The sequence below is a fragment of the Sus scrofa genome, chromosome 11, assembly GCF_054392235.1.
Source record: "Sus scrofa isolate SSC_HxYL_T2T_F1_AM1 chromosome 11, Sscrofa_HxYL_maternal_Yorkshire_Landrace_v2.0, whole genome shotgun sequence".
NCBI classification, from domain to species: Eukaryota; Metazoa; Chordata; class Mammalia; order Artiodactyla; family Suidae; genus Sus; species Sus scrofa.
In genome coordinates, this window is record NC_139393.1 from 5,974,248 (window position 1) to 6,001,384 (window position 27,137).

The 27,137-nt window shown below is 56.8% G+C and overlaps 2 protein-coding genes across 2 annotated transcripts; both read right to left on the reverse strand.

Moving 5' to 3' along the window:
* Positions 1–3,619: 3,619 nt before the first annotated feature.
* Positions 3,620–9,988, reverse strand: CDX2 (caudal type homeobox 2). The gene is given in 3 exon segments (NM_001278769.1): positions 3,620–4,833; positions 5,899–6,044; positions 9,424–9,988. Coding segments are annotated over 3 exon segments (936 nt in total). The 5' UTR covers positions 9,965–9,988; the 3' UTR covers positions 3,620–4,584.
* Positions 9,989–17,856: 7,868 nt separating this feature from the next.
* On the reverse strand, positions 17,857–26,474 carry URAD (ureidoimidazoline (2-oxo-4-hydroxy-4-carboxy-5-) decarboxylase). The gene is made up of 2 exons (XM_013980412.3): positions 26,248–26,474; positions 17,857–18,504 (listed from the first exon to the last, which is right to left on the reverse strand). The coding sequence occupies exons 1-2, from the start codon at positions 26,420–26,422 to the stop codon at positions 18,158–18,160; spliced, it is 522 nt and encodes a 173-aa protein (XP_013835866.2). The 5' UTR covers positions 26,423–26,474; the 3' UTR covers positions 17,857–18,157.
* Between the last annotated feature and the right edge of the window lie 663 nt (positions 26,475–27,137).

The following is a 27,137-nucleotide window of genomic DNA, read 5'->3' on the forward strand; positions in this document are numbered from 1 at the left end:
TTCTACTCTCCTTATTTGGAATTTGAGGGGATTTTCCTAGATCTAATTTCAGAACCTTCAAGAAACAAATGGCATAAGAAGTATATATTCCCGCTGGTTTGTAGCTAAGTAAAGAAAATATTCAGTGATTTTTTTTTTTTTTGGCCCAGTATCACTCGGCTTGCCCCACAGTTATCAAAACCTGCTTCGTTTCCTAAAATCATAGTCATCTCTTGAAAAAGAGGAGCCTAAAGGAGAAAGGCAAAAAAACAAAGAATAAAAATAAAGACTAAATGTAAGAATTGTGGCAATATGGTCTCGATGTGATTTAGGCAAATACTTTAAATGTTAATTTTCAGTGTTTGCAAGGTGCTCTCCACTATTTAGGTTTGAATGTTTTCCTTGTCCTCCGACACCCGACTAATTTAACACAAGATCTGCTGCTATAGTTTTAATGTAAGGAGATCACGTGGAGACTAGAGGAAAATGTTTGTCTTACAAGGACTCCAAGAGAAGAGTTGGCCTTGAAAAATCAAATCCACAGCAGCTTTTTGGGGTGGCTCCCTGGAAACGTATTGATCTTGAGGTGTTGGGAGGGAAAAGGTTTCACCACAAAGAAACTTCAAAGCCAACTAGGTAGAGTATCTGCCTCTCTACTCCTTTGGGGTTCAGGGGTCCTGATGGGTTACCAGGAGGTTCCTAACTATATCCTCAACGGATCTGAGACTAATAATTACAACCAGAAAGGTTTGGATATATCACTCCTGGGAGACGAAAGAACAAGTCAGCTACACAGAGCAGTAACTCATCTTCTCATCTGGAATGTCTGTGCTTTGCCACCTGAGATTATGTGCAGACACCTAGGCAGAGGAAATCAAGAGAAAACAGACTTGAGGCTATTTTGACAAAGGAAGCAGAGCTGAATACACCAGAAAAACTTCTGGGAAGGGATTATACTACCGTGAGTTGAGACTTGATCCTTGGTCAAAACATTCTTTGTAAGAGTCCTTGAGAAAAGGTGGTTCATGATTAAAAGGAGTTTGTGCCATTATGGGGGTCTCATCATAAGAGCACCTGTAACATGCATTTGCTTGTGCCACCTCATTTGATCCCCACGTTCCAGATGAGGAAGTGGTGGCTGAGGGGATGTGATCCCCCAAGGTCGTTAAACTTGCACCCAGTAACCTGTTTCCAAAAAACAAGATTCAAACAGTGCCTGTAAACAGTGTGTCGCTTCATCTTAAGATTCTGTAGCTGAGATGCCTTTCTTTCTGCCTAAATAGCTGTCTCTTAGCTTCTCCTGAGTGGTTGTGAATCACAACAATAAGAATATTGCTGTTTTTATATTTAGAGTTCTATTTAAAATTAGCTTTCTTGACCACTGTAAGCATCCTGCTAGATAGTATCAGAAAGGAGTGAAACTCATTGAAACTGCCATTGCTTTCATTACCAATCCATCTTGTTGATTTATTAGGTGAATATGATAAAGTTATGAATTGTTCATAGAAAAAAAAAAAAAAGGACTCGGACTGGTTTTTCTCCATACATACCTTTTTTGGACATGAGTTCCACAGCACTGGTATATCTCCACCCGTATTCATCCCAAGTTCTCACTCTTTCCATATATTAATGTCGCACTCATATTAATGTAATTTTTTTTTAAAGAAACATCTTGTCCAAAACGACCGTTTTAGAATGGTGGGCAGCTCCTCTCCCCCGAATTTGTTTTTCTTAAGTATTCACCAGATCCAAGAATATTCGGCACCTGACTTAGCTTGAACTTGGTTTCAGCAGACCCAGGGCCATGACAGAGAAGTCATCTCCTCGCGCTCCAGCCTGGGAGCAGCCGGGTGGCAGAGGCGCTGGAGCCGGCACCTTGCAGCTGGGTCACAACTGCGTCCCTTTCCCCCCGCCGAGGCGGCGAGCAGCGCGGGCCGGGGCCGCAGCTCTTCCCAGGGCGCGCGCGCCCCCTGGCGGCCGGAGCTCTGGACAGGGCGCCCGAAGGGCCGAGGGGTTGGGGCCCGGGACCCCCGACACCACGCAAGAGGCGCTGGGCGCAGCCACGTCGTCTCGTCGAAAAGAAACCCGGGCGTCCTGGCGCCGAGCTCCCTAAGCCTCTCCAGGCTGCGCCCCTCGCGTCCTATCCCCGCGTTCCCTCGGGCTTGCTCCAGAGGCGGTGCTTGGGCGTCGGAGGCGCGGTGGCCTCACTTGCCAGCGGGGGCCCCCCTTCCTGGCCTTTTCCGTGCCCAGGTGACCTGCGGGCCGCTCGCCGCCCGGCGCAGGGTCCGGGCCTGTCGCGGAGCAGCCGGGCGTCCCTCCGCCGGGATGCGCGCCGCGCGAGGGCGTCAGAGCCCGGGGGCGGGGCCCGGGAAGGGGAAGGCCTTGTCATCGCTTGCAGCGGGACAATGCCGACTTTTGAACCTCTAACCACTAAGCAAACAACCCTTGTGCTCTCGCTCCACTGTCCAAACAGGGTTTATTGATAGGCGTTTCGCAGCAACGCATAGCAACGGCGGCGGCGGCGGCTGGGGGGGCGGGCTGCGGGCGCGGGGTCGCGCCGCCCTCCCCGCGCGGGGACACGGGGGCCCCGGGAATCACCCGCCACTCCGCGGGCCCCCAGGCTGCTCCCCCTCGGTCGGGCAGTTTCCGCCCGGAGAGGCGGGCCGGGCACGAGCCCTCCAACTTCCCAACTTCGGGCGCGGCGGGCCGGACCCCAACCCCAGAGCCCCTTTCTCCCGGGATCCGGAGCGGAATGCGCCACCCGGAACTGGGGAGATGCTGCAGGGGCTGTGTCTGTCTCGCGGCTCGGCTCATCCTGCCTAGCCCTCGGGGCACCTCCTCCCTCGGCGGAGGCGCCGATTAGGGCTCCAAGGTGCCTGTGGGAAGACGACGTGGAGGGCAAAGCCCTTCTCCCCAGGCCCCGCCGAGAGCGCCCAGGTCGGCAGCTGCCAGGACCAGAAACCTCAAGGGCAGCTGCCTGGTCCCCCGCAGATCAGCCAGATAACAAGCAACCATCACTCAGGATCTTCTTTTGCTGGATCTTGAATTCTTGTCTGTGGGGGCAGGTGGCCGGGTGGGGACCAGGCAAGGGGTGGGGTCCGAAAGGGCTCCCGAAAGCTTTTTACAGGAGGCTACGTTCGCGGAAACGTTGCCTTGGGGAAACAGAAAATCGAACCTTTTTACTCGAAGGCTTGTGTTTAGCTGGATCGAGAGGGCACCCCAGAGAGAAAGCACTCGCCGACGAAAGGAATGTGTGCGGTCGCCTCGACTTGGCCCGGATGAGACGCCGTGAGGGGACTCTCTGCCCCCGACGCCCCATCACTCCCCAGCTGAGACGCAGCTGAGCGCTCAGCTGTGCATTTTGCCCACAGGCACCCCCAGGAGAACCACACATTCCACAATCCTAGGCTGGGCTCAGGCTTGGGGGCAGGGAAGGTCTGCGAACCTGCTCCCTCGGGCTGCTGACGCTCTGGGGTAAAATGAGGTTGTCCAGATAACCTTCTCCCCTCCCACCCTGATTTTCCTAATTCGAGCTCGCCAGTGGGGAGACACTTCGTTTCTTCCAAATAATAACAATAATGATTCTGGGCAAAATCTGAAGACGATAAACACAGAATCAGAAATCTGGAAAGCGCATGTATCTCGTTTTTGTTTTTTCTCTTTAGAAAAAAAAAAAAATTCCACTGTGTTCAAATACCCACCCCCCACTTCCCTTCACCATATCACTTCTCTCCCCCATGGATCCAGAAGGCTTTTAAAATGCTGGCTTGGAAGTTACACAGACCAACAACCCAAACAGCAGCAACAACAACAAAAACGCCCCTTTTTCATCAGCCCCAAGATTGTGAAAATGACAGGAAGTCCAGGTTGGCTCTGGCATTTATAGCACTGACCATACATTCAGCCCAGAGAAGCGCTGGTGACAGGCTTTCTAAACAAGGCCCTGTCCTGGGCCCTTGTCAGGCCTGCAGTCCGAAACACTCCCTCACACCAAACACCACACAAACACCAGCCAAGCCTTTCCTGCTCTGGGCAGGGAAGAGAAGAAAGACAGAGACCTGGGGGTTCTGCGCTCTTTGGTGGGTCCAGGTTTCCATCTTAGCTGCCTCGGGCTTCTGCAGTTTAAATCTCGCCTGCCCTTGAGGCAAGCGGGGCCCGCTGATCCTTGGAGAACAGTGAGCAGACAGCAGCCATCGTGGCTCCAAGTCCCGGCGGTCCCCCTCTTCCCACTCCGCTGCAACCAGTCGATGCATCCTGCAGGTTTGGGAGGCAAAGAGCTGGGGGGCAGGGGGCCGAAAGGCTCGTGTCTGTTTTAGCCGGTCCAGTTCCTGCCAGCACTAAAGGAAGCCCCCCGGGTAGTTAGTTCCCATCTCCTTACTGGCAGAAGGTCAGACCAGAAAAAGTCAATTTCTGGGAGAATTGTCTTCCTTGAGGCCTCCAACCGCACCTGTCTTTACCCCAGTCCCCCGTTTCTCCTCGGAGGGCTGGGGAAGTTGGTGAACATTTGTGGGCGAGAGGGGAGGGGTCTTTCCTGAGGATTCTAGCAGAGTCCATGCTCCCCTTGGCTCGGCCTGGAATTGCTCTGCTTCCGCAGGCCACTGTGGGTCACTGGGTGACGGTGGGGTTTAACACGCCCCCAGCTGGCCCCAGAACCCCAGGGACAGAGCCAGGCACCGAGCCTTGCAGGGAAGACACGGGGCTCAGGGGCTCGGGGACACTTCTCAGAGGGCCTGGCTGCGGCGGGGGTGGCTGCGGTGCAGGGGGCGGCGGCGGCTGCGGCGGCTGCTGTTGCTGCAACTTCTTCTTGTTGATTTTCCTCTCCTTCGCTCTGCGGTTCTGAAACCAGATTTTAACCTGGCGATGGAAAGGTGGAGAAACACAGAAGGCGGTGAAGAAGAGGCGAAGGAATAAAGGACCGCAGGGGCTCGTTCTCCCATGAAAGAGGTGCCCTCTGGCCCTGAAAGACCCCAGCCTCCTCCCAAGCTTTCAGCCCCTCAGAGCCCAAGGCCGAAGCAGTTGCTGGAGCGCCATTCAGCCTCGAGAGAGAGACCTGCCCTCCTTCCTGTCCCCTCCCCCCCCAGGGGGGTTCTTTCCGAAGTCACTTTTATCTACGACTGTACTGGAAAAGTTCAGAGTCTCAGAACCAAGGGAAACAGAAACTGCCAGGCCCTTTCCACGCCAAGCAAAGGAGGCCAGCAGCCGAGGTACTTCGAAATGACAACCTTTGGCCCCTCAAAGCAAAACTAAAATGTAGTATTTTTACCTTGAGGTGGAAATGAGTTTTAAGGTGGGGCCCCCTGGCTGTACATTTGACCTGTTTTCTCCATTTCTTTCTTTTCTTCTCTCTTTCTTTCTTTCTCTCTTTCTTTCTTTCTTTCTGACCATATAGAGCATTCATGACCCAAGCCTCAGCCCTCTAGTTTTTATGGGCAGGGATTGGGGTCTTACAATATAGTTCTGGGTACAAAGAGAGTAAAAGCCTTTAAGTCTGTATTTTTATTTTTTTTAAATTTTTGGCTGGACCCTTGGCATATGGAAGTTCCCGGGGGCCAGGAAGAGAATCAGAGCTGCAGCTGCAACCCAAGCCACAGCTGCAGCAGAGATAACACTGGATCCTTAACCCACTGCACCACAGCGGGAACTCCATGCCTTTATTGACCCTTTATTAAATTTTGGATTAAACTATACTGCCATTTTCCTTGTACCTCCTATGTCCCCCAAAATAGAAAGAAAGAAAAAAAAAAAGACAATCGGAGGTGGAAGAAGCCTTTTTAAAAACCATCTAGAAGGAACATACATGCCACCTTCTTGCTTTATTCTGCCCACAGAACTAGGTGGATCCTGGGGCCTGGTTTCTAAGCCTCCCCACTGGACTCCCCCAGGCAGTGACCAGGCCTGGAGGGAGCGAGGTGGTCGCACCTGCCTCTCGGAGAGCCCCAGCGTGGCTGCCAGCTCGGCCTTTCTCCGAATGGTGATGTAGCGACTGTAGTGAAACTCCTTCTCCAGCTCCAAGCGCTGGTGGTCCGTGTACACGACTCGGTATTTGTCTTTCGTCCTGGTTTTCACTGTGGAGGAAGGAGAGGTTAGTGCTCAGAACGGCAAGGCAGCCCATCAGTCATGGGTAATGACAAACCTCCCTAACCCAAGGGCCATTTCTCTTCCTCCACCACCGTGGGGGGCCGGGGTTTGGCTGCTTCCTGCTGAGCCTGACCAGACCCCCCCCAGAGGGTCCGAGGTGGAGGGTGTGGGGCTCTCCGAGACCACAAAACTTCTCTTGGGATTAAGCGGGGTTTTTTTTTAATTAAGAAAAACTAAAACTCCATACAAGCAGAAGACAGCAAACCAAACACAGGACTGGAGCTGGCGAGGTCCACAGGGAACGAAATCGGTCGCCAGAGGCTTGGGAATACTCAGATTTTCAGGCCTAGGAGACACGGGTGCCCACCCTAAAATCAGACGGGATTGTGGGGATGTGTTGGTTATGTGTGTGTGTGGGGGGGTTACTTTCTGTTTGTTCTTATTAGACGTGGAAAGGGGATGCAGAGGCTGATGGCTTCCCCCCCAGTCACCAGAAACACCACACACACACACACACACACACACACACACACACACACACACAGCACACCAGCCCTATCTGGTGGAATCTGAGGTCTGGCAGAAAGAAAATCCCTCCTGCTGGGGACATGATACCTGGCGGAGCTCAGTTTGGCATTGGGCACTCTTTCTTCTTAATCCTCCATTTATTTCAGCTGCAAACCCTGCCAGAGCTATCCTGACCAGTGATCTATGCTCATTGGATTGAGTCAACATATTAAACCTCGGATTGATTGTTTTACTGAAGGGCCTTGACAAATAGTGGGACGCAGGCCCGAGCCTGGCGTCTCCCCGGGGTCTGTGCTGGGTCAGCCCTGGGCAGAGCCCGGCTCGGGGGCTCTCCTCTTCCGCTCGGGGCCCCAGGTCGGGGGGCTTCTCCCAGCAGAACAGGTTCCCTCGCCCCGTGCCCGGTGCTGCAGGGAGATCTAAGGGGGCTGGGAGTTGCTCGGAGGTGTTTAATGCCCCGCAGGCCGACTTTGTTCAGGTAAAGCCCTTTGCAAACCACAACAAAAGCGCCCTGGGAAGATACAGGCCGGATCAGAGGGAGCTCCCCCGAGCCGCTGAAAGGAGAACACAGTCGCAAACAATGCAGGACAAGGCGATCTTATCAAAGAAAAGCCCTTTCAATGCCTTAATAACAACCGCATTCTGTTTGAATTACCACTACTGAGCAAATGGCGGCCCGGCTTTCATCCCCCTCCCCGCCAGGCGCATTAGCATCCACACAGCCGGCAGCGCATTTGAATGCGCGCGGCCGCCCCGACCCTGCGCCCGCGAACCAGGCGAACTGACACGTCCCGGGGGCCGGCGCTGCCGCCTCCGAGCCGCTCGAGCGGCCCGTGGGAGTCGCCCCTTTTTACAGATGAGGAAATTGAGACTCAGACGAAGTCACGCAGATAGTCCAAGGCGGGGCTGCCACGGGAGCCACGTCGGAGCCGCCAAAGACACCTCCGGGGCTGGAGAGCCGGGCGCAAAGGACTTCTGCGAGCCCAACTCTCCAGGAGCGATTCTCGCCTTGGGGTCCTTGGGAGCGGCTCCGGCTCCGGCCCGGGGCTGCCCTTTCCGTCTCCCGGAGGGACCGGGGGACGCGGTGACCAGGACCCCTGCGCGCTCTGCAGCCCGCGCCCCCGGGGCCTCGGAGGCGCCCCGCACCCCCTGGGAACCTAGGAGGGGGCTGGAGGAGGGGAGAGATGAGAGGGACTTGTCAGAATTCATTATTGACTGCGAAAGTCACCACCCTCTTTCCGGGGCCCTAAAAGAGACAATGGCAGGGCTGGGAAGGTGTATATCAAAGCGGGCCGGGCCGGGTACCACCCCCCTCGCCCCTTGACAGATGACGCTCCGCAGAGGAGCCGGGCTCGGGCCCGCGGGCCGCGGCCTCCCGACATTAACATCACAAGGGCGCCCGGCGCCGACTGCGGCCTTGCCACCTCGTCGCGGGACATCACAGCGGCCTCTCATCTGCTGACCCCGCGGCCTGGGCTCCTGGGGCTCCCCTCCCTCTCCCCCCGCCGGGCCCCTGATCCGCGGCCACTCGCCCGCGACGCGCCAAAGGTCCCCCTTAGGCAGCCCCGGGGCCCCGCCAACTGCACCCCAGGCAGGCTCCGTAGAAAAGAGCCTTCCCTGAGAGCGCGCTCTGTACAGGCGAGGGCGCCTCTTCTTGGGGACGGGACCGAGCCGAGGCTGCCGGTCCTCGGCGCTGAGGCCTTCTCCCCGGGCGGCCGCACTTCCCACCTCGTCGGTCCCCGGCATGTGCCCAGTGACGCAAATCCCGATGCCCAGAGACAGCCCCCAACGGCTGCTCTGATTTATACGGCTGTAATTGGCTATAAACGCTGCAAAGTGGCCATAACCTGCAAGCCGGCCGGGCTTGGGCCAGAGAGGAGGGAAGAGAAAAAAGCGGAAGTGCCGAGGGCTGGGAAAGTCTTCGTGGAGGAAAAGGGGAGCCAAGCGAACTCTCCCACCACACCTACTGAACTTCCTTCCCACTTTGACACACATTCCCACACTCGGAACCTCTGAGCCCCCACAGCTCGGCAAACCCAAGATCTTTGCAGAGACACCTCTGGCACAATCTTCTTGAACGTACACACGCCTACACACACACACACACACACGCGGACCCTGGAAGGGAGGGTTCCATGATCCCTGACTGGAGCAGCAGCTGAATCCCCACCACGACCCGCTGCTTTTCTCCCTCTGCAGACACGAAGGGACTCCCCGGGTGTCTTGTCCCAGCCCTCGGCTGTTGATTGAAGTATCCCTTTGCAGATCAAAGGTTCCAAGACCTCGGCGCCCCCCTTCCCTACTTAGCTCCTGGGGCCAACACCTTCTTTCCAGCTACAGCAGCTTTGCCGGCTACGCGCTCGAGTTCCGCTCCCTAGAGTTGGCCCGAACGGCCAAACCTGGTCCCACGCGCGGCCCCAGGCCACCACTCTTCCCGAGGGGCTCGGACAGGGAAGGAGGACGTGCCCGGAGGGTCGAGAGAGCCCGGCCTGGTGAAGTTCGAGGGAGGCCGCGCACCAAGCGAGCGCGAGCGGCTCTACGCGGGAAGGGCGATTCGGCTCCGGTGCAGCCGCGCTCCGCGACATTCCCGGGAGCCTCCCGAGAGTGTAAGGACTTGGGAACGAGACGGCTGCACAGAGGAAGCCTCTCCTCGGCCCCGAACCGAGCGCGGCTCGAGGGACCGAAATGTCCACTCCTGACCCCCCCCCCCGCAGCTGGAGAAGCCTCGGGGGGCCGGAGCCCCCAGACGTTGTCGCTCCGCCCCGCCCCCTGGCGCGGAGTCCCCAGACCCGCCGGGGACACGCGCCGCGCCTTCCCCGGGCGCCCGCCGCCGCCACTTACCTTGGCTGCCGAGCGACGGCTGCGCGGGCTTCCGCATCCACTCGCACAGGTTCCGCCGCTGGCCGCCGGGGGACAGCTGCTCGGCGGCGGCGGTGGCGGCGGGCCCGGGAGGGCCGGGGTTGAGCGTCTGCAGCAAGCCCGAGGCGCAGGAGGGCGCGGCGGCCGGGTGGTGCGGGTGGTGGTGCGGGTGGTGGTGCGGGTGGTAGTCGGCGGGGCTGCTGTAGCCCATGGCGGCGGCCGGGGAGCCCCCGTTGAGGCCGTGAGCCACGGCGTTGGCGGCGGCCGCCGCGCCCCCCGGCGCGTAGCCGTTCCAGTCCTCGCGGAGCGGGGCGCCGTACGCGGCCGGCCAGGACGGCCCCGGGGACTGCGCGCTGTCCAAGTTCGCGGCGGCGGCGGCCGCGGCCGCCACATGGTAGCCGCCGTAGTCCGGGTACTGCGGGGGGCTCACGAAGTTCTGCGGGGCCAGGTTGAGGCCGCCGGAGTGGCGCACGGAGCTGGGATACATGCTCACGTCCTTGTCCAGGAGGTAGCTCACGTACATGGTGGCGAGGTCCCGACGGCAAACCTCACCATGCTGCCTGGGGACCCACGCTGGAGGCTGCCGCGGGCCGCGCCGGGGAAGGGGCGAGGGGGCGCGGGAGCGGCGGGTGGCTGCGCCCCAGAGCGCGCTGCTGCGCCGGCTCCTCGCGGCGCTTCTGCCTCTGAGGCGGTCCCTCCCTCTGGCCTGCCTCGTCCCGCCCTCCCTCCCTCTCTTTCTTCCTTCTTTCCTCCCACCTCCTTCCCACTAGGCTGCAGAGGCGGGGAAGACCCGCCACAGGCTGGCGTGCGGAGCCCCAGGCCGGCGGCCTTACGTGATTAACGAGTGTTTACAAGACTCTTATTAGTAATGACACAGACACCAATGGCTGGAGACGTCGAGGCGCAGCGCGCGCACGGCGCACACCCCCCCGAAACATGATTTGCATTTTAAAAGATGGGGGGGGGGCGCTCGCGAGAGGGCAGCGACCCATCACAGCTAAATATTCAAACCTTTATTGTTAAGAGCTTCCTCCTTCCAACCTTGGTGCACTTTAACCTCCAATCACAGGTTCAAAGAATGAAATCAAGAGACTTGCAAAAGAGAGGGGGAAAGAGCTATCTTGGTGGGAATCTGGGTTTGGAGACTCAGGAGTCGTGTTTATGCATTTGCAGGGAAGGGTGGGGGTGGTGGTGGTCTAGAAGCTTCTTCCATCCCAAAGAGAAAAGAAAAGCGAAGCCGTTGCTTTGATGACAACGTTTCTGGCCAACCCGGGGAGGTGACGAGTTGAGCCTGGAGAAATGGGCCCGGTTCCTTCCCGCCCTGCGCCCCGCTCCAGAACGACGGTGCGCCCCCAACAACTGTCACCGTTCATCATTTATGTCCTGCCCCGAGGAAGCCGCTCGCCCTCCACACGAGATAAATTAAGACCCTAGTCGCAGGTTGCATCTCCGAGTTCACTTCACATTGAGATTTAAGTTAAAACAATTCATTTTTTAAAAAGCATTTATACTCAAGATTCAAAAGTCTTAACTGCAAACCAAGAAGCGGGTGGTAGAAGCCAGGCTAGCAAAGAGTAGTAATCGCTGCAGACCTGGTGCTGTTTCTTCAGCAGGGTGCTGTTTCCACGGTGTGTTTGTTGTTTGTGAAAATTAAGAGTTACCCTTATACATTTATTATACTTAAATACTCGGTTAAAAATCAAGGAAAAGGAAATTTAGAATTTCTGCTCCTATGCCGCTGGGTATTTATATGTCATACATCACACCTATTACTTAAAAACACGTTCTCATTTGCAAAGTAAAACCTTCTCCGGAGAAAATTCTTTTTCATCTGCAGGGGATGGGAAGGGAACCCCGAGCCGTACACTAAGGATGGCTGCTTCAGAAACGCCCCAGTGGGAAGGGGTTTTGTGTCCCAGGCGCCGGGGCTGAAAGTGGCCGCTCCGGGGACCTGGGATCCGCGGCCTGGCTCCGCGGGAGGACAGGAGCGCAGGGCGGCCAGATTCCATTTCCGCAGGCGCCCGTCTCAGTTGAGCGACCGCGAGGAGTGGGCCTGCGGTCGCCGACTGCCTTCTGCCCTGAGCCCAGACCTCTGCCAGACTCAGATTTGAGAGGCGCAGCGGCCAGGGCGGCGGAGGGGCAGGCTGGCTGGGGCCGGGGGTGGGGGGGACCCTTTGAGCACCGTCGGACCCAGCGGGTCGCTGCTGCTCTCCTCCAGATCTGCCCTTGTCGGTTCTCACTGTCCAGCGCTCTCTGGCATTTGTCACTTCGTCTTGTCATCTCTGGAGCGTCTTCCAGTGCCCTTTATCTCCCTGGATGGGGAAGAAAGCAGGAGTTGCACCGGCTCCGTTTTGCAGATGTGACACCCACCCGCTGCGGACGCAGAGGCCCGGCCCAGGCAGGATCAGCACTGCCCCTGTCCTGCTGGCTGGTTCCTCGCTTAAGGAAGAAGGTTTCAAAATTGGGGGCTGGGGGCGGGATGGTGGGGGAGATCGAACTGGGCAGTTGACTGGGGGAGACTGGAGCAGATCAACCAGAAGGATGCCCCCCCACACACACACCTGGACAGCTGAGTGTCGTCGCACCTCTAGAGAAATATGATAGGAAAGAAACTGCAAACCCCATTAGCCGCCACATCACTGATGGGGTGAGGGGGAACGCCAGAGGGGGGTGGGCGTCTGCAGTCCTGATGGGGCGGGAACGTGGGAGGTTAAGTGGTGGGCACTGCAGACTTTTGATCTAGCAAACATCTTCCTCCGCTTCCTGGGAGACACAATCCCTCTTTCCGCCCCCCACCACCCCCCTCCCAAGCCTCCAGGTCTGGAGGCCGAGGCCCAGGCTTGAGCCTGTGTCTTCGGAATGTGGGCATTCTTTGGAACAATCACTTTATTGGGGACAGCCATCCCCTCCGCCCTGCGGTGGCCGCTTCCTGCGTTTTTATGGCCCGGCCGCCGGCCGCTGGCTAATTGTCCTGGTTTTCCAGCTGTGTCTCTGAGCTCTGTCCTGGCCAAGGGGCCCTGGCCTGCCTGCTCAAATGCTTTGGGAGCGGCCAGGGTTGATCTGGCCCCAGGGGTCACACCAGGCCCCAGAGCTGGTCAGACCTCAGTGAAGCCTATGCTCGCTTGGGGTGTGGGGTGTGACGGCTGAACGCAGGACACCGATTGGATCGGTTTCCTTCGTGGAACATGGGTCTCCAAGGCAGTAGCATGACCCCACCCAGGGTCCTGGGCTCCCGGCTGTTCGGCGATGGAAAAGGAGCCAATAATGCTGTGCTCGGACAAGTGGACAAGTGTGGCAATGTCCCCTCACATCGGGGTGGCCCTCTCAGCCAAAAGAGGGCCCATCTGGGTTCCTGCATTGGCAGCAGTGAGAGGAGTGGCTGGTGGGGAGCCTGGGTGTCTTTTCGTCCTGATGGCTTCGCCGCTGAGAGTTCCGGGTCGATGGCGCTCCTTTGGAAACCTGCTCCGGGTGGGGGAGGGGAGGCGCCTCTGGGTGCAGGTGTGTGGCTCTGGGAGGATGCAGGTGCCACCTGCGACAGGGCGCCAAGCAGAGCTTTCTCAGGCCTGGACCCAAGGGGCTTGGTGGCTTGCGTGGAGCCTTTTGGCCTGAGCTGAGCGCCACCTTGGCTGCTCATCACCAACCTCCACTTGCTCAAGGCTCTCCTCCAGCCTCGGTCTGCAGAGGAGCCTTCAGCGAATTGCTCTGGGGGAGGCTAACGTGTTCGGGAGGCCGGGGGCTGGGGTTGGGCTGGGGCTGACCCCCCGGAGCCAGAGCTCCAGCGGGCTATTAAGGGCGGGGAGGGGGGGGTGAAAGAGGGAGACCCAGGTAAATAAAACGTCAGGGAGATTCCGGGGGCAGCCACGACGACGGGGTTATCAAAGGGAGGTCTCTTTGTTGCTGACAGTGCAGAGGCCGCGCCACATTCCTGGGAGAGGGTCGGGGCTTTCAGGATCCCCGCCGCTGGCAGGAGCAGGGGCACCGAGGGGGGAGGGGAGCCAGAGCACCGGAAGGGGCGGGCTGCTCCTCGGGCAGATGAGACACTCCTTGAATCCACAGATCATTGACAGGGCTCCCTCCCTGCTCAAAGGTCCCCAGTGTTTGCTCCAGCTCGGGGGGGACCCTGCTTTTCCCCATATTTGCGGCTCCTGGAACTGGGGCACCTGTGACCCTTGTCACCCAGATAGGGCCGGCCATCTGTACCCACCTCAGCCTGCAAGCCTACTTTCTGAATCCCTTTGCGATCAAGGAAATTATCCAAATTCGGAAGCTCTGGCTGACTCCCTCTCCTCCTCTGCTGCACCCGCAGCCTTCCCCCTGCCCTGGCCTGAATTCCCGAGTAAAGAAGGAAGAGGGAGAAGGAAGGAAGTGTTTCTGATAAAATCGTCCAGCTTGGCACTCTACCCCACTGGATTTGGAGTTAGGGGGAGTTCCTTGGCCATTGCACTCAGTCAGCCAGGCCCTCACACAAAAGAAAGCTCTCTAATGGGTGGTTTGACCCCAACAAACCCTGTCCTGCCAGCAGCCCACTCGGCTAACAGCTCTGGGGAGGAAATCGATCACAGTGTCCTTTCTGTGGGGCCTCCCCAGAGTCCCCTGCCTGGTCAGTGCCATCAGACCACAATGGAGCCCAACGTGTTCCTCCTTGGAGAGCAGAGAAGGGCCGCAGCTGCCCACAGCTGCCCAGGCTTCATTCACAGGAGCAGATGGGTCCTGGCTCAATGGAGTCGAGAATGAGCTCCTCCAAGCCAAGCCGAGGGTCTGGTCCTCCCTACCTGAGAAAGAGCTCCTGAAATTGTGGCAGGTCATTGATGGACTCAAGGTTTAACACTCAGGGTGTTGGAAGAGCGGGGAGAAAGGCAAGCTTTCAGACCCAGGCCAGGGAAGACATCCCCCCCCTCCCCACAAAGCCAGGAGATCTAGGGGGGGGGGAAAAAAGCCAAGATGCTGATATTTGGGTGCAGAAATCTGGCTTTGCTCATTGGCTGAGGATTACGCGAATACATGGTGGTGGCCTGTTTTCCTCCCGTTTTCCCCCTAAGATCAGTCTGGACTCAGGGTAGGTATGACACGGCACAATCTAATTCTGTGTGAGGGATGAGCACAGAGTGTGATCAAAAGCCCTGAGAGGGTTGATGCTGGAGGACCAGGCCCTCAGGCCAGGGACAGCGACCTGCTCTCACGTGGCTTTGCCGTGGACTCACCTTTTGTTCACTCACCAATGCCTAGAGTGACCTTTGTTTGTCATATGAAAATATGTTCCTAGGAAGCCCTACAAAGTAGGCTTTATGTGGCTGAGGGAAGGGGCTCCCCTTCAGTCTCGGGGGCCCATTGGGAAGCTGCTCTCCTGAGAAGGGGGACATTCCATTTTACAAAGGAGACCCAGAGAGGTTGGGTGACATTCCCAAGGTCACACAGCCAGCTGTTCCAGTCGCTACCATTAAAGGGGCTGCTATGGGTGCATTCTTTGCAACCCAGAGCACTCCGTACAGGTGTTAATTATTACTAAGGCTGCTGGTGCCACCCTGGAAATATGGCCTCCCCAACCCCAAACCAACTGGCGTCATAGCTGGAATCCAAACGTCCCACCCCCACCCACCGCACACACCAAAGAGTGCTAGAAAAATCAGGTTCAGCTGCTGCAACCATTCCGACAGCTTTCCACCTCCTTTTTTTTTTTTTTTTTTCCTTTTCTCCTTTTCACAGGTACCCGCTCCCTGCAGTTTATTAGCTTATTGAATGGTGAGTTTTCCAGAGGTTCCATCCCAGATTTTTCTCCAATTGCCAAAGAAGATATCCATCAAATTTGTCCCACAGCAAATATTTTCTGGAAAGGACCTCGTCTTTATTTTGAATGGGAACCCACGTCCTGTGGCTGAGCTCTGGAAATGTGTCCAACTTTAAATGAATAAAGGTTATGCAAAGAAATTGGGTTGTCTTTTTTTTTTCCCCTTCTCTACGTCGCTCATTAGTGGCTGTGAACATTTTTTGAACACGCAGACCCAAGAGCCTACCTGCCCAGGAGAAGAAAAGAAAGCCCCCATTCAGATTCCTGGGAACTTAGGGGAGGGGTCCTGGGCCGGGAGAGCTCTCCCAGGCCCTCTTCTCGCCGTCTGGATTTGGACCTTAAAAGGGGGGATGAAAGTCGGCGAACCAGCAACCCCCCCCCCCATCTCGGAAGGCAGTGTGCGGGGAGTGGATGGAGGATTACAAACCGAAATCAGCTCCTTGCTCTCTCACTTTTCGTAGGATTGCCATCATGCGTTTTAAACCAAATGTTAAGAACGAATTATTCACCCTGGATCTGCACCCACCACTTCCGCCCCCTTCCATCTCTGGGCGCGCTCGGCCCCACCCGGCCGCCCCTGATGGTGCGCGTGCCCGGGGTCCCCACCGTCGGGGTCTGTCTCCCACATCCTGCGCACGGAAGCGCGGAAACCACAAAACATTTCAAGCCCAGGACGCGTCATTGTTTTAGTCACTGTTTCAGTCATTCGGTCACAGTCATTCATTCATTCAGTCACTCTGCCATTGTTTCAGCCACTGCCTCAGGTGACCTGCCCGGAGGAGGAACGGCCTCTCCTCTCTGCTCCCACCGGGAAAACAGCAGCCGCCCCCGGGGGCTCTGGCCAGGGTCTTCCCAGGCGGCGCCCACATCTGCGGCCGGCGCTCCCGGCCGCTGCCGCAAGGGCTCCGGGCTGGGGAAGGGGCGCCGCGCAGCCCACTCGTCTCCCTCCCTCTCCCCCAGTTCCTTTGAAGGGGCGGATCCACCGTCTCCCCCCCCACCCGCATCCCGTCCTGCAGAAATAAACAATTTCACCTTCAAGCTCGGAGCCCTTGAAATGTAACTGTGTAATTGGAGACACCAGGCCGGGCCTGAAAGCTCCAGATCACACCCCTCTCCTTCTGAAAATGCCTCTCGAGGTCTTGCTTTAGGGAGTCCCGCCTGTCTTAGCTTAGAGTATTTACATAAAGAGCCCGGACTCTGCATTTGGGGTCCATCATAGCTAGACCTGGACACACCCCAGGGCTGGACAGTGTGCTTTCAATATGACGCCATATTCTGAGCCTCAGGCCCAGCCCTTGGCACTTGTATCCAGGGCCAGCAAACGCTTTTGCTGAGCAGCAGGTTTCTTGTGGGTGTCAGGAAAGCCCCCAAGTTACCCAGAAGGGAGGGAGGCAGGCGTCTAGCCCCAGGCCCAAGGGCCCCATCAATGGACTAGGCCCCAGAATGCAGAAACTGAGTCACCACGCTTCCTCTGAGGTGTGTATCTACACCCAAAGAAGGCTGTGGCCCCCCGCCTGTGGCAGGGGAGGCCCTGGCATTGGTCTAAGGGGATGGTGGGGCCACAGTGCACTTCCTGGCACCCACACCTACCACCCCCCAGCCTCTGGCCTCTGCCTTTGCCACTTAGCAGATGACACACCTGTGAGCTACGAAAGGGGAGTGGGTTCCTTGATTAAAATTCCCGAGCTGCCATGGTGGCTTCTTTTTGTGGAATTTAGCTCCCCACCGAGGGTGCGGCCTCACCAATTTCTATGGAAGGACGGCTTTTTTCCTGCGGTTGCTGCTGCTAAGTCAGACCGGGGTTGGTGACTAACGGAGGTTGCTGACAGATACTGGTTGGTGTCTTCCGAGGGGCTCTCTCTGCCATCACTTTGGGCTCTGCCTGGGTTGACAGGGACGGCATGGCTTGTTTCTCCTCTGCCAAACAGAAGCCTAAGTAATATGTGTTGGGGTCTAGTAGACCTTCCAGTGTGTATGGCTGAGAGAGAGAGAGGGTGTGTGTGTGTGTGTGTGTACAGTGGGCTCCTCCTGTGTGAGTGGACATTCCTGCCAGCGCTGCCCAGGCCTCTGGGCTCTGGAACCTCAGGCTTGACCAGCTCCCCAGGGCTGGCCTACCCTGGCCAGAAAGTTTTCTCTGGGTACCGATTTTTCTCCATCACCAGCTGTGTCCGCGCTATGGGGCCCCACGTTATCCAGCAGCACTCAGTGAACATGACTCAGTTATTTTAAAAATTACTTTTAATGACGGATGGGCAGTCTGAGGTTCTGAAGAACCAGCTGTCATGGGCCGACTTCCAGAAGAGACGGGAGGCCACCGGCCCTGACCTTCAGGCCCGTCAACCTGGAGAAGCCCCCCTCCCAGCCTTCTCCGCCTGCCCAGCGGGGGCCAGCGGGGGCCCAGCGCGGGGCTCTCTCCTGCACCCCCCCGCCCCCGTCCCCCCCACCCCAAGCCACTTCCCCGGCGCTTTGCGGTCCTCGTTCTGGGCTCCCATCGGTGTCCCAGAGCGAGGCAGACGCTTCCGCTCCCATGTAAACGCCGGGTGCAGCAACCGAGGTGGAAGCAGCAGCAGCAGACAAACCGCTGGGGAATAAAGCATTCCTTTTCCGTCTGTGTGGCCTTGCGGTTCCGGGTTCAGGTTTAGCAGGAGAGGGTGGGGAGGCCCAACGGAGCTGGGTACGCGCTTCGAAATCCACAAAGGCTGGTGGTGTCAGCGGGCCGCAAAGGGAGTGCAGAATCGAGGCAGAGAGCGGAGGGAATCGCCGGCAAAGCGCGCAACTACCTGGTGCTACTGGGCAAAGCGCGCGCGAGCGGGGAGGCGGACAGAAGGGCTCGGTTCTCCCCGCCTTTGTGCGCCCGCATGGACGCCGCTCCAGGCGCCCCGCGCGCGGCCGGCCGCGCGGCCCGGTCCCGGGGCCCCGGCTAATGCGCCGCTACCGCGGGGCGGGGTGGCCCGCGAGGAGGTCGGCGAGGCGCAGGCGGCCGATCTTCTTCACCTCGGCCAGGGCGGCGCGCAGCTCCTGCGCCGGCGGGCACTGCAGGCGGCGCGCCAGCTCGCGGGGCACGGCCTCGCGGTCGCGGAGGCGCGCGGCGAGCACGAAGGGGAAGCCGAAGCGCGCGCGGTACTGCGCGTTGAGCTCGGCCAGCCGGAGCCGCTCGGCCGCGCCCAGGCTCGTCAGGCCCGCGCCGCTCTGCTCCCGCAGCGACTCGGCGGTGAGCGCGCCCCGCAGCAGCTCGCGGCCCGCCAGGTCCGGGTGGCAGCGCAGGATGCCCTCTTGGCCTGCGGAGAAGCACAGACACGCGGCGGGGCGCGTTACCGCGCCGCGCAGAGGCCGCCGCGGGCGGCGTGCGCGCCCGGCCCCTGGCCCTGCCCCGCCCCGAAGGGAAGCAGGGTCCCCCGAAGCTCGGGGCGCCCAGGACACCTGCCCTTCAAACGCGTCCCCAACCTCGCGCCCCTCCATCCCCGCTTCGTTCAGCCCCGCCAGGACCCGGGGGCGGGGCGGGAAGTGACAAGTTTGTCCTTTGAGACCTTGGGGCAAGAAGAGCGGAGGGGAGAGGCCGCAGAGGCTCGGAATTTACGACTTGCTCGGGAGGGAGCGGGGACGCGATAAGGAGCCCGAGCGTTTCGTATCTTTTCAAAGTCCTTTGCTCTCAGGGGGGCTTTGATGTCGTCCAGGGCCGGACGCGAGGGCCCGAAGACTTCCTGCAAAAGCCGCGGCCTGGGTTTCGCTGGGTTCCTAAGGAGATGGGCGGGGAGGGTCCGTAGGGCTAACGCGCGTCCAAGGGGCTTGCAAATAAACGCCCAGGATTTTGCGACCCGAAGTGTGAGTTCGGGGCTTCTGGAATCAGGCGCGCAAAGAGCTTTGGAGAGGATTAACTGCGAAGAAACCCATTTCCAGCCGAATTCTAGGGCGCTTTGAATGAAAGTGGCTTTCCTCCTTTTCGGAAAATAGTTCCCACTCCCCACCCACCCACTGTGTCAGGCGATCTCAAAGGGACCTCAGAGGATGCTTCCTGGGAAGACAGGCCTCACAGTCTAAAACTGGCCTAAAATTGGCAACCCCTGGGGTGACAGCTGGGGGTTTAAGTCCTAATCCCCGGGGTTTTCCGGAGCCCCAGCCAATCGTGTTGCTGAGCTCTCTGCAGAGGGAACTGGAAGCCTTGGGGCTGGGTGAGATCCGGTAAGGCAGGGAGCAGACCTGTACCATGGGGCTCATGACACCTGCCTTGCGGAGCAGTCCTGAGGATTAAAGACCAGTCATTTCCCCAAACAGGGCCTAATGCTAGCAAACATGTGCTCAACAGCCATATTATTCGTCCTAGTAGACTCCAGGTAACTGTACAGTGGTAGGGCTGGAAGCATCTGACCGCAGGGCTGGGGCGAGACATGGGGCCCCACTGGGAAAGAGGGCCATTCACCTTCCCTTTAATTATGGTATAAACTTCTCCTGCTTCAACCTTTTAGCCTCTGCCCCGGGAAAGGACGCATGTCCTGAGAAGTGGGGAGAACTGGCAAGGGCGGAGGGTGGGGGGCGGGGGGGCGGGGGGGGACATCTGCATTGAAGAGAGGGTTCAACCAACCAAGGCTCCGAAAGGATTAGGTGACCTGGCCAAGGTCACTTGGCCTGTAGCTGCCTGCCCCCAGATCCTGGGCGCTGGACTATGGGCATCTTGGGGGCCCTGGCGGCCCCTACAAGGTTAAGGGGAGTTTAAAATGAAACTCATGTCATGAATAAGCCCATCTCCACCGTTTGAGAACTTCCCTCCTGGGCTGTATCCCTTGCGTATTGCACTGCTGAAGTGGTTGGTTCCCGCCTCCTGCATCCAGCCGTGTCCATGTGGTGCTACATTCCCGACCTGGGGGTCCCCAGCCCTGGGTGGGGAGGTGGCTTGCCACGGCCCCTTCCTAGGCCTGAGGCTGAGAGCTTCGCCCCAATCTGCTCTGCATCTACCTGGCCTGGACCCCGCAAACTGCTGAGGCACTGGGGGCCTCAGGGAGCCAGCCCTGGGCGGTTCACAGTCCTGACCACAGGCCCCCCCCCCCATCCCCCCTGCTCATTCAGATTTTCACAGAAGCCTCTGGGGGAGGAGGTGAGGGGGCCGAGACCCTGCCTTCTCCCAAACGAACTCTCCCTCTCCCACCCATGGCTTTCCCCCCCCCACCCACCCAGTTTCTTACTTAGCAATGGCCCAGCTTCCGAGAGCTTTGAAGAAGCAGTTATTGGTGGGAGGGCCAGTGGACGGAGGGTCTGTCCCCTCGCCACCCCGACCAGAACCCTTCTCCTCCTGGAGCAGGGCCACCCTTCCTTGTGGCCAGACCTGCCTCTTCCTTCTGGCCTTGGTACCTCGCTCCTCACTCTGCCAGGCTCGTCTCCCCTCTTGAAAACATCACCTGGAGTTAATGTTTGCCCAGGATTAAGTGTGTGTTTTCCACTGTTTGTGGGAGAAGAGGGGAAAGAGGAAGGGAGGCAGGCGACAAAGGGGCAGAGCAAAGAGAAGGGACTAGAGAAGAGGAACCCACCCCTACCTGCAGATAAAAAGAAGGGGGTGTGGGCTGTCAGGCAGGAATAGTAGTTCCAAAGAAACAGAACCTGACCCTGGTTCAGCCAGACGCCATCTTTATCGCCCCAAACCACTGACCCCTTGTCCTGCCAAGGAGGGTGCTGACTCAGGGGCCCTGCCTGAGGCACAGCTCAGCTCGGGTTCCTAGGTTCCCCCTCCAGCGCTGCGTCCCCAGGGTGCTCCCAGCCCGTGGCCTTCAACCCAGGAGGAGGCTGGAGACTGTGCCTGGGTACCTCCCGCCCGCCCTGGGCCCTGCGGGTCCTTCCACCTGGAATGCCCAAGCCGAGCCAGGCCAGCCAGGGTCTCTTGGTTCAGGGCCTTTCCACGCTGCCCGTTCTTCAGTCTTTCCTAAAATCTCAGACGGTTCTGCCTGTGCCATTGGAAGATCCCGAACACCGCTGGACCCCAGGACTCCATCCTGAACATCTTTCCCTCTGTATTCACACGGGCGCCCCGACGTGTTCTCATCTAGTTCTACGGCTCTAAATGCCATCAATTCTTTCGTGATACTCAAATCCGGTCTAGCCCCCAGCTCTCCACTCTGCTCCCTTGTTATGGGCCAAGTGAACACTCGACATGTTCCTTCGGATGAGCCCTAAGCACCTCAGCCTTCACAAGCTCCCATTCTCCATCCCGTCCTGCATCCGTTGCTGCAACCACAAACCATGAAGAGTTCCTGGCACAGAGCTGACACTCCTTGTTTCAACAGAAGAACAGGGCAGACAGGGGCAGCCACTGAAGAGCAGGCCATTGGCCTCGAAGCCCACTGCAGTCCCACTGATGTCCCCACACGGTACCGACTCGTGTGTTCCCCCTCCTGGTGCCTAAGGCCACCCTTTCCACTGGGCTCTTGGAGCCAGTTCCTTCTTCCACCTCAAAGGCTACAATTGCAAACAGCAACCCCCGCCCCCCACGCTGCCTCACCTTCATCAACACATAAACAAAAGCAAAACCCGCTCTTGATTCCCTGTTGTTCCCTGTTCCCCCGCTGCCTCTCTGCTCCTCCTGGAAGCAAAACTCCTGCAAGGGATTACCTGTTCAGCCTTCTCCATTCCTCCTCACCTCCCTTTCAAGCTTCCAGCCCCACCCACCAGCCAATGGGCTCATCAGGTCACAGTGGATGGACAGCTTGCTCAAGCCCAAGGACCAGGGTTCTGTCTTCTCTTTCAACCTCGACGGAGCATATCATGTGGTTGGTCTTGGCCGATGCCCATGGATGGTTCTTCCTCTGCCAGGTCTCGAACACGGAAGTGCCCTAGGACCCAGTATTCACATCTCTCCCCATCTTATATTCACACAGATGCCCTAACTGTGCTCGATCAGTCCCGTGGCTTTAACAGCCGTCAGATTCTTTCCTGACAACCAGATCCAGTCTGGTGCCCAGGTTGTGCCCAGGTTTCCACCGTGGTCCTTTGCTATGGGCCACCTGAACCCTCAGTACTTCCAGCTGACCGAGTATTACTGGGCATCTCAGATGTGATGGCATCCCGTTCGCCAGCCTGTCCTTTCAAATCTAAGCTCTTCCTCATTGAAGACAACAGCACTACCAGCCAACCAGTTGGACTAGAAACCTGGAGTTATCCTTAATTTCTCTTTATTTCTGATCTGCCTCTCCCCACCCTCCCCCCTCCCCCCACGAATCCATCAAAAATCCCCGTTGGCTGTAACTCTAAAGTCTATTGGGAGGGTGGGGGGAAGGGTGGGGGTGGGGGTTGGGGGGGCTGGGGGTTTGGGATGGAAATGCCATAAAATTGGGTTGTGATGATCATTGCACAACTATAAATGTGACTACACTCATGGAATTAAAATAAAATACACTTCAAAGGTTTTATTCCAGAAACAAAATTTTAAAAATAAAATATATTCTGAGAATCCAGCCACACCTCTTCCTCTCTCCGGTTCCAACCCTAGTCCACCTGCCCAGGACCATCGCCCCTCACTCTCACTGTCACCCCAGTCCCCCCCCCACCCCGGCCAGACCCCTCTTTCCTCTTGTCCCCCCCCAGTCTCCAAACACCCTGGTCTCTCTGTGTCCCCAGACGTCAGATGTCTCCAGTTCCTTTTCTGAGGGTGGCCTTCCTTCTCCCAGATCTTTCACGGCTTCCTTCTCAACTCTTGGTTTTAAACACAAACATCGTTTTCTAAGAAAGACCTTTTTTATTACGTATTTTCTACCGGATGACACATTTTCTTCTAGTATTTTCTAGACTTGAAATCATCTTATTTATTTATGTTAATCCTGTCTCTCCTCACTAGAATGTAAACTCGTTGAAGGCAGGGACGTTTCCCGAGCAGAGCAGGCACTCTGTAAATTTTCACTAACACATCACTCTGGGGATGGAGTGTTATATAGTCTTTGACCAAATGAATACACTTTTTAATTCTTTTTTTTTTGGCCTCTCCGTGGCATATGGAGTTCCTGGACCAGGGATCAGTTGCAACCTACCCCGAAGCTGTGGCAACGCTGGATCCTTTAACCCACTGTGCCAGGCTGGGGACAGAACCTGCGTCGTGCAGCAGAGACCAGAGACTCTGGGGATCCTGTTGCACCACAGCGGGAACTCCTGAATGAACACTTTTCAAAAGCCTCATCTAAGTACTTTACAGCCTGCATTTAAGGAAATTATTAGCCTCCGGCTCTTTCATTCATTCACCAACTGTGTTCTGAAATAAGTATTAAATAATGAATTACGACATTATTGCAATCCTGAAATGCCACAAAGAAATGCATGATTAACTGTTATGACAGTTTTATTGGTCTTTGCTTTTTAACACAAATCAGTACTGAATTGGTTCATTATTGGCCGTGTGTGTGTGTGTGTGTGTGTGTGTGTGTGTGTGTGTGTGTGTGAAGTTTCTTCCCTTTACTCTTGCCATGTCTGGGGGTGGGGTGGGGGGAGGGAATCAGGAACTGATGGGCTTGAAGGAGAACTTTGGCAAGTGTTGCTGAAGCTGAACATTAATCTTTGACTGCCACCTACTGGCCAATGATCATCATAGCGTCACCTAAATGGACTGTCCACCTTGATGTACCTAAACACTGAATTTTCCGTTTTCTGTTAATGATAGAGGGTTTTCTTTGGTCATCTAAAACAAATCCTTGACCAGGTAGATCATCATGTCCTCAACATCTTTTTTTTCTTTTTTTTTCTTTTTTTTTTTTTTTTTTTGCTTTTTAGGGCCGTATATGAAGGTTCCCAGGCTGGGGGTCGTTTTGGAGCTACAGCTGCAGCCACAGCACCACCAGATTCAAGCCCCATCTGCAACCTACACCACAGCTCATGGCAAGACCGGATCCTTAACCCACTGAGCGAGGCCATGGATCGAACTCGCAACCTCATGGTTCCTAGTTGGATTCGTTTCCGCTGCGCCAGGATGGGAACTCCTATCCTGAAGGTCTCTTTAAGCTCCCTTTTAGTTTTAGGATTCAAAGACTACTAGACCCAGTGTGTTGCCAAGATAATGCTAGACTATGGCAGGGAATCTTATTTATTTAAAAAAAACAAACATTAATGCCGACTGAATGAATAGCGAATGAATAAATGAAACCCCTAGGAAATATTTCTAGATGTTGCTTTTGAGTCTCTGGAACAAGCCTTCAAAGGCTGTTGGATTGGCCATCCGGGTTTGAATCCCAGTTTTGCCACTTTCTAGCTCTGCGTCCTTGATCAAGTTACTTAATCTCTCTATGCCTCAGTTTTCTTCTCTGTAAAATGGGGATAATAATGATACTACTTGTTTTCTAGGATTAGGATAAGGACTAACTGAGTTCACAAATGCAAAGTGTTTGGCAAGTGCTTGAAACCCAGCACTACTAAGAGTTAAATCCTTCGGGCGGCTGCTATTACCATCGCTGGCTTCGCCTGTCTAATGCCGTGAGGATGAGTAGGATTAGATCCCGGGCGATTAGAGACAGGCTGTGCTCCCAGCTGCCTGAGGGAAGCATAGGGCTGAGAAGCTGGCTCCACCAGCAGGGAGATCCCTCCAGAGAACCGAGCACAGAAAAGCAAACGAGCCTTTGTGTGGCCCAAACTCGGTCCAGTCATTTGTCCCACGGACCCGCCTCTAAAGTCACCCCAGTTAAAGAGTGGCGTGAAGGGATAACACCAGGGTGCATCATCTTTCAAAATCTTCTTCGGAATAATTTCATATATGCATTCAACAAACATTTTATCGAGTCCCAGTATCCACGGAGTGGTGTGGGCGTCCCACACTGGCCGGGATACAGAGGTTCCCTGATGTCTGAGGGTTCAGCCCTGAGAGGTGGGGGACGGTCCACATGCCCCCCCCCCCTTCCTGACAGCTTGATTTTTACCCCCATCCTCCCCCCTCCCTGGAGGCGCCTAAAAGGAATTAAGAGGAGGTCCCCATTCCGGAGAACTCCTCCGACCCCCGGAAACCGTGGCTGGCGGGGGTCAAAGCGCTGGGCTTCGGAGGGAGACCTCGCTTCCCCAAGATCCCCTCCGTGAAGGGAGCCCCCCTCTGTGAAGGCAGCCCGTCCGTCCCGTCCAGGCTCCTGCAAAGACCGTGCGCCCTGCCTGCCCCGGAGGCAGCCTTGGCGGCTCACCTTTGGCCTCTGAACCCCCGTGGGGCCGCGTGTCATTCTGAGTCACTGGGCTGGGCCTGACCCCAACCCCCCTCCCCTCCCCTCCCCACCCACAAGCGCCTCCCCTTCTCTCTCTGCCCAAGGATTTCAGCGCCGTCCCTCTCCTGCTCCAGAGGGATTCCTGCAGATTTTTGTCTTGCCGCCTCACCCCGCGGGGAGTTGCTGATCTGAGCGCGTTTACTCTGCGCAGCAGTCTGGTCCCAACCGGCCCTTTCTGGTAAGAATGTCAGCCGGTTGCTCTTTCCCCTGGGCCCTGAGATGCGGTGATACGGCGCTGGCTCCTCGCCTGCATTCAGAACATTCCCGGAGCGCACGCGGCTGGGGGGGCCCCCGCTGACCTTTGGCCTGTGAGGCCCCGGGACACCGCGCCTGTTCCTCTTTCCTCGTAACCCCACAGCTTTAATATTTAACAGCCGCTTTGCCCGAGCCAAGCGACCCGTGTTCTTTGATTCCCCTTTGGGCGTCACCAGTGCCGGATCCCCGCTACCGAACTGACCCCCCAAAGAAGGAAATACATCCACCAGCGACCAGCCACTAAAGGAAACATCGAAGCGTATTTTGAGAACCAAAAAGCAGCAGACTCACAGAGAGAGAACAAACCGGTGGTGGTGGTGGTGGGGGGTCTGGGGCGGGGAGGGAGAGGGCCACACTTTTAGGTATAGGACAGGCTTGAAAATGTTTTGTGCAGCACCAATGTTTTGCAGCAACTGTCAATGGAAAGTAACCTTCAAAGAGTGTCTAACAATTTATATTTTTTAAAAATTTAAAAAGCCACGGGACCTCTCCCCACTACTTGGACAAGCCCCTCTGGGGTCCCTCGGTAGACCACCTCAGTGTCCGACACTGAAGCCTTACCTGACGGTGGAAGAGCGTCAATAATGGCAAATAAGTGCTTCTCTAAATCTTCCAAGCCAGAGAAGGGGCGCTGGGACCAAACAGCCGCTGCGATCAGAGGACATCTCTCGATGACATTCCCAAACACGTCCACAAATTCTCCGAAGTCCATGGAGTTGACCTTCTCAATGTCCATGGCTGCCGTTCCAGCGGGTCGAGGCTCCCCTCTGGGTGAGCGCGGCGGCTCTGCTCCCCAGCTGCTGTTTGCTGAACGCACAGGCTTGTTTTTGATGCAACAGCAGCTTGGCATGTTTTAAATGCCTCTGGGAGAGAAGCGGATCCTGAGTCCTTGTGCAATGAACAAACACAGGCTTAAGGTCTCAGCCAGGATGCAGAGACCTTGCAAAAGGGTAAACACATCCAACCAAACTCCCCCCGCCCCCAACCATCTCAGCTAGCAGGGGCTGTTTTTATTCTCGACATTCAAGGCGGATAGACTTCTGGTGCGATTCACATTTTTATGTCATCGTTATCCCAGGGATGTTTCCCCATAACCCAGACAGCTCATGAGTCAACCCACTTGCTTTGATGGCCCGTCTTGTTGCTGCTGCTGTGGAAAACAGAGAGTGTGTTTTACCCTTTCTCTGTATTGCACATGCTTAACACAAGGACTTAATAGACTCTTGTTCCACCAGATGTGGCATCCAGAATCATTCTGTCCCCTTCTCCTGTGTCGCCCACACACCCTTATGTGTTATTTTCTTCCCGAATATATCTATCCCTGTCTGAAAGCGCCTTGCTTATTGTGTGTATTTATTTGTGTTATCACCTCTCAGCCACGGCAAAGTCCATGAGCCTGGAGACAGTGTGTCTTGTTTGCTTATGTCCCGGGTGCCGAGTTCTGTGCCCAC

What these genes read in the sequence shown, in the direction of transcription:
- URAD (XM_013980412.3), bottom strand. Translation starts at nt 26,422, where the DNA reads ATGGACATTGAGAAGGTCAACTCCATGGACTTCGGAGAATTTGTGGAC. An exon ending in TGACGCTCTTCCACCGTCAG is followed by an intron (nt 18,505 to 26,247) that starts GTAAGGCTTCAG and finishes GCTTCTCCGCAG; the next exon opens with GCCAAGAGGGCATCCTGCGC.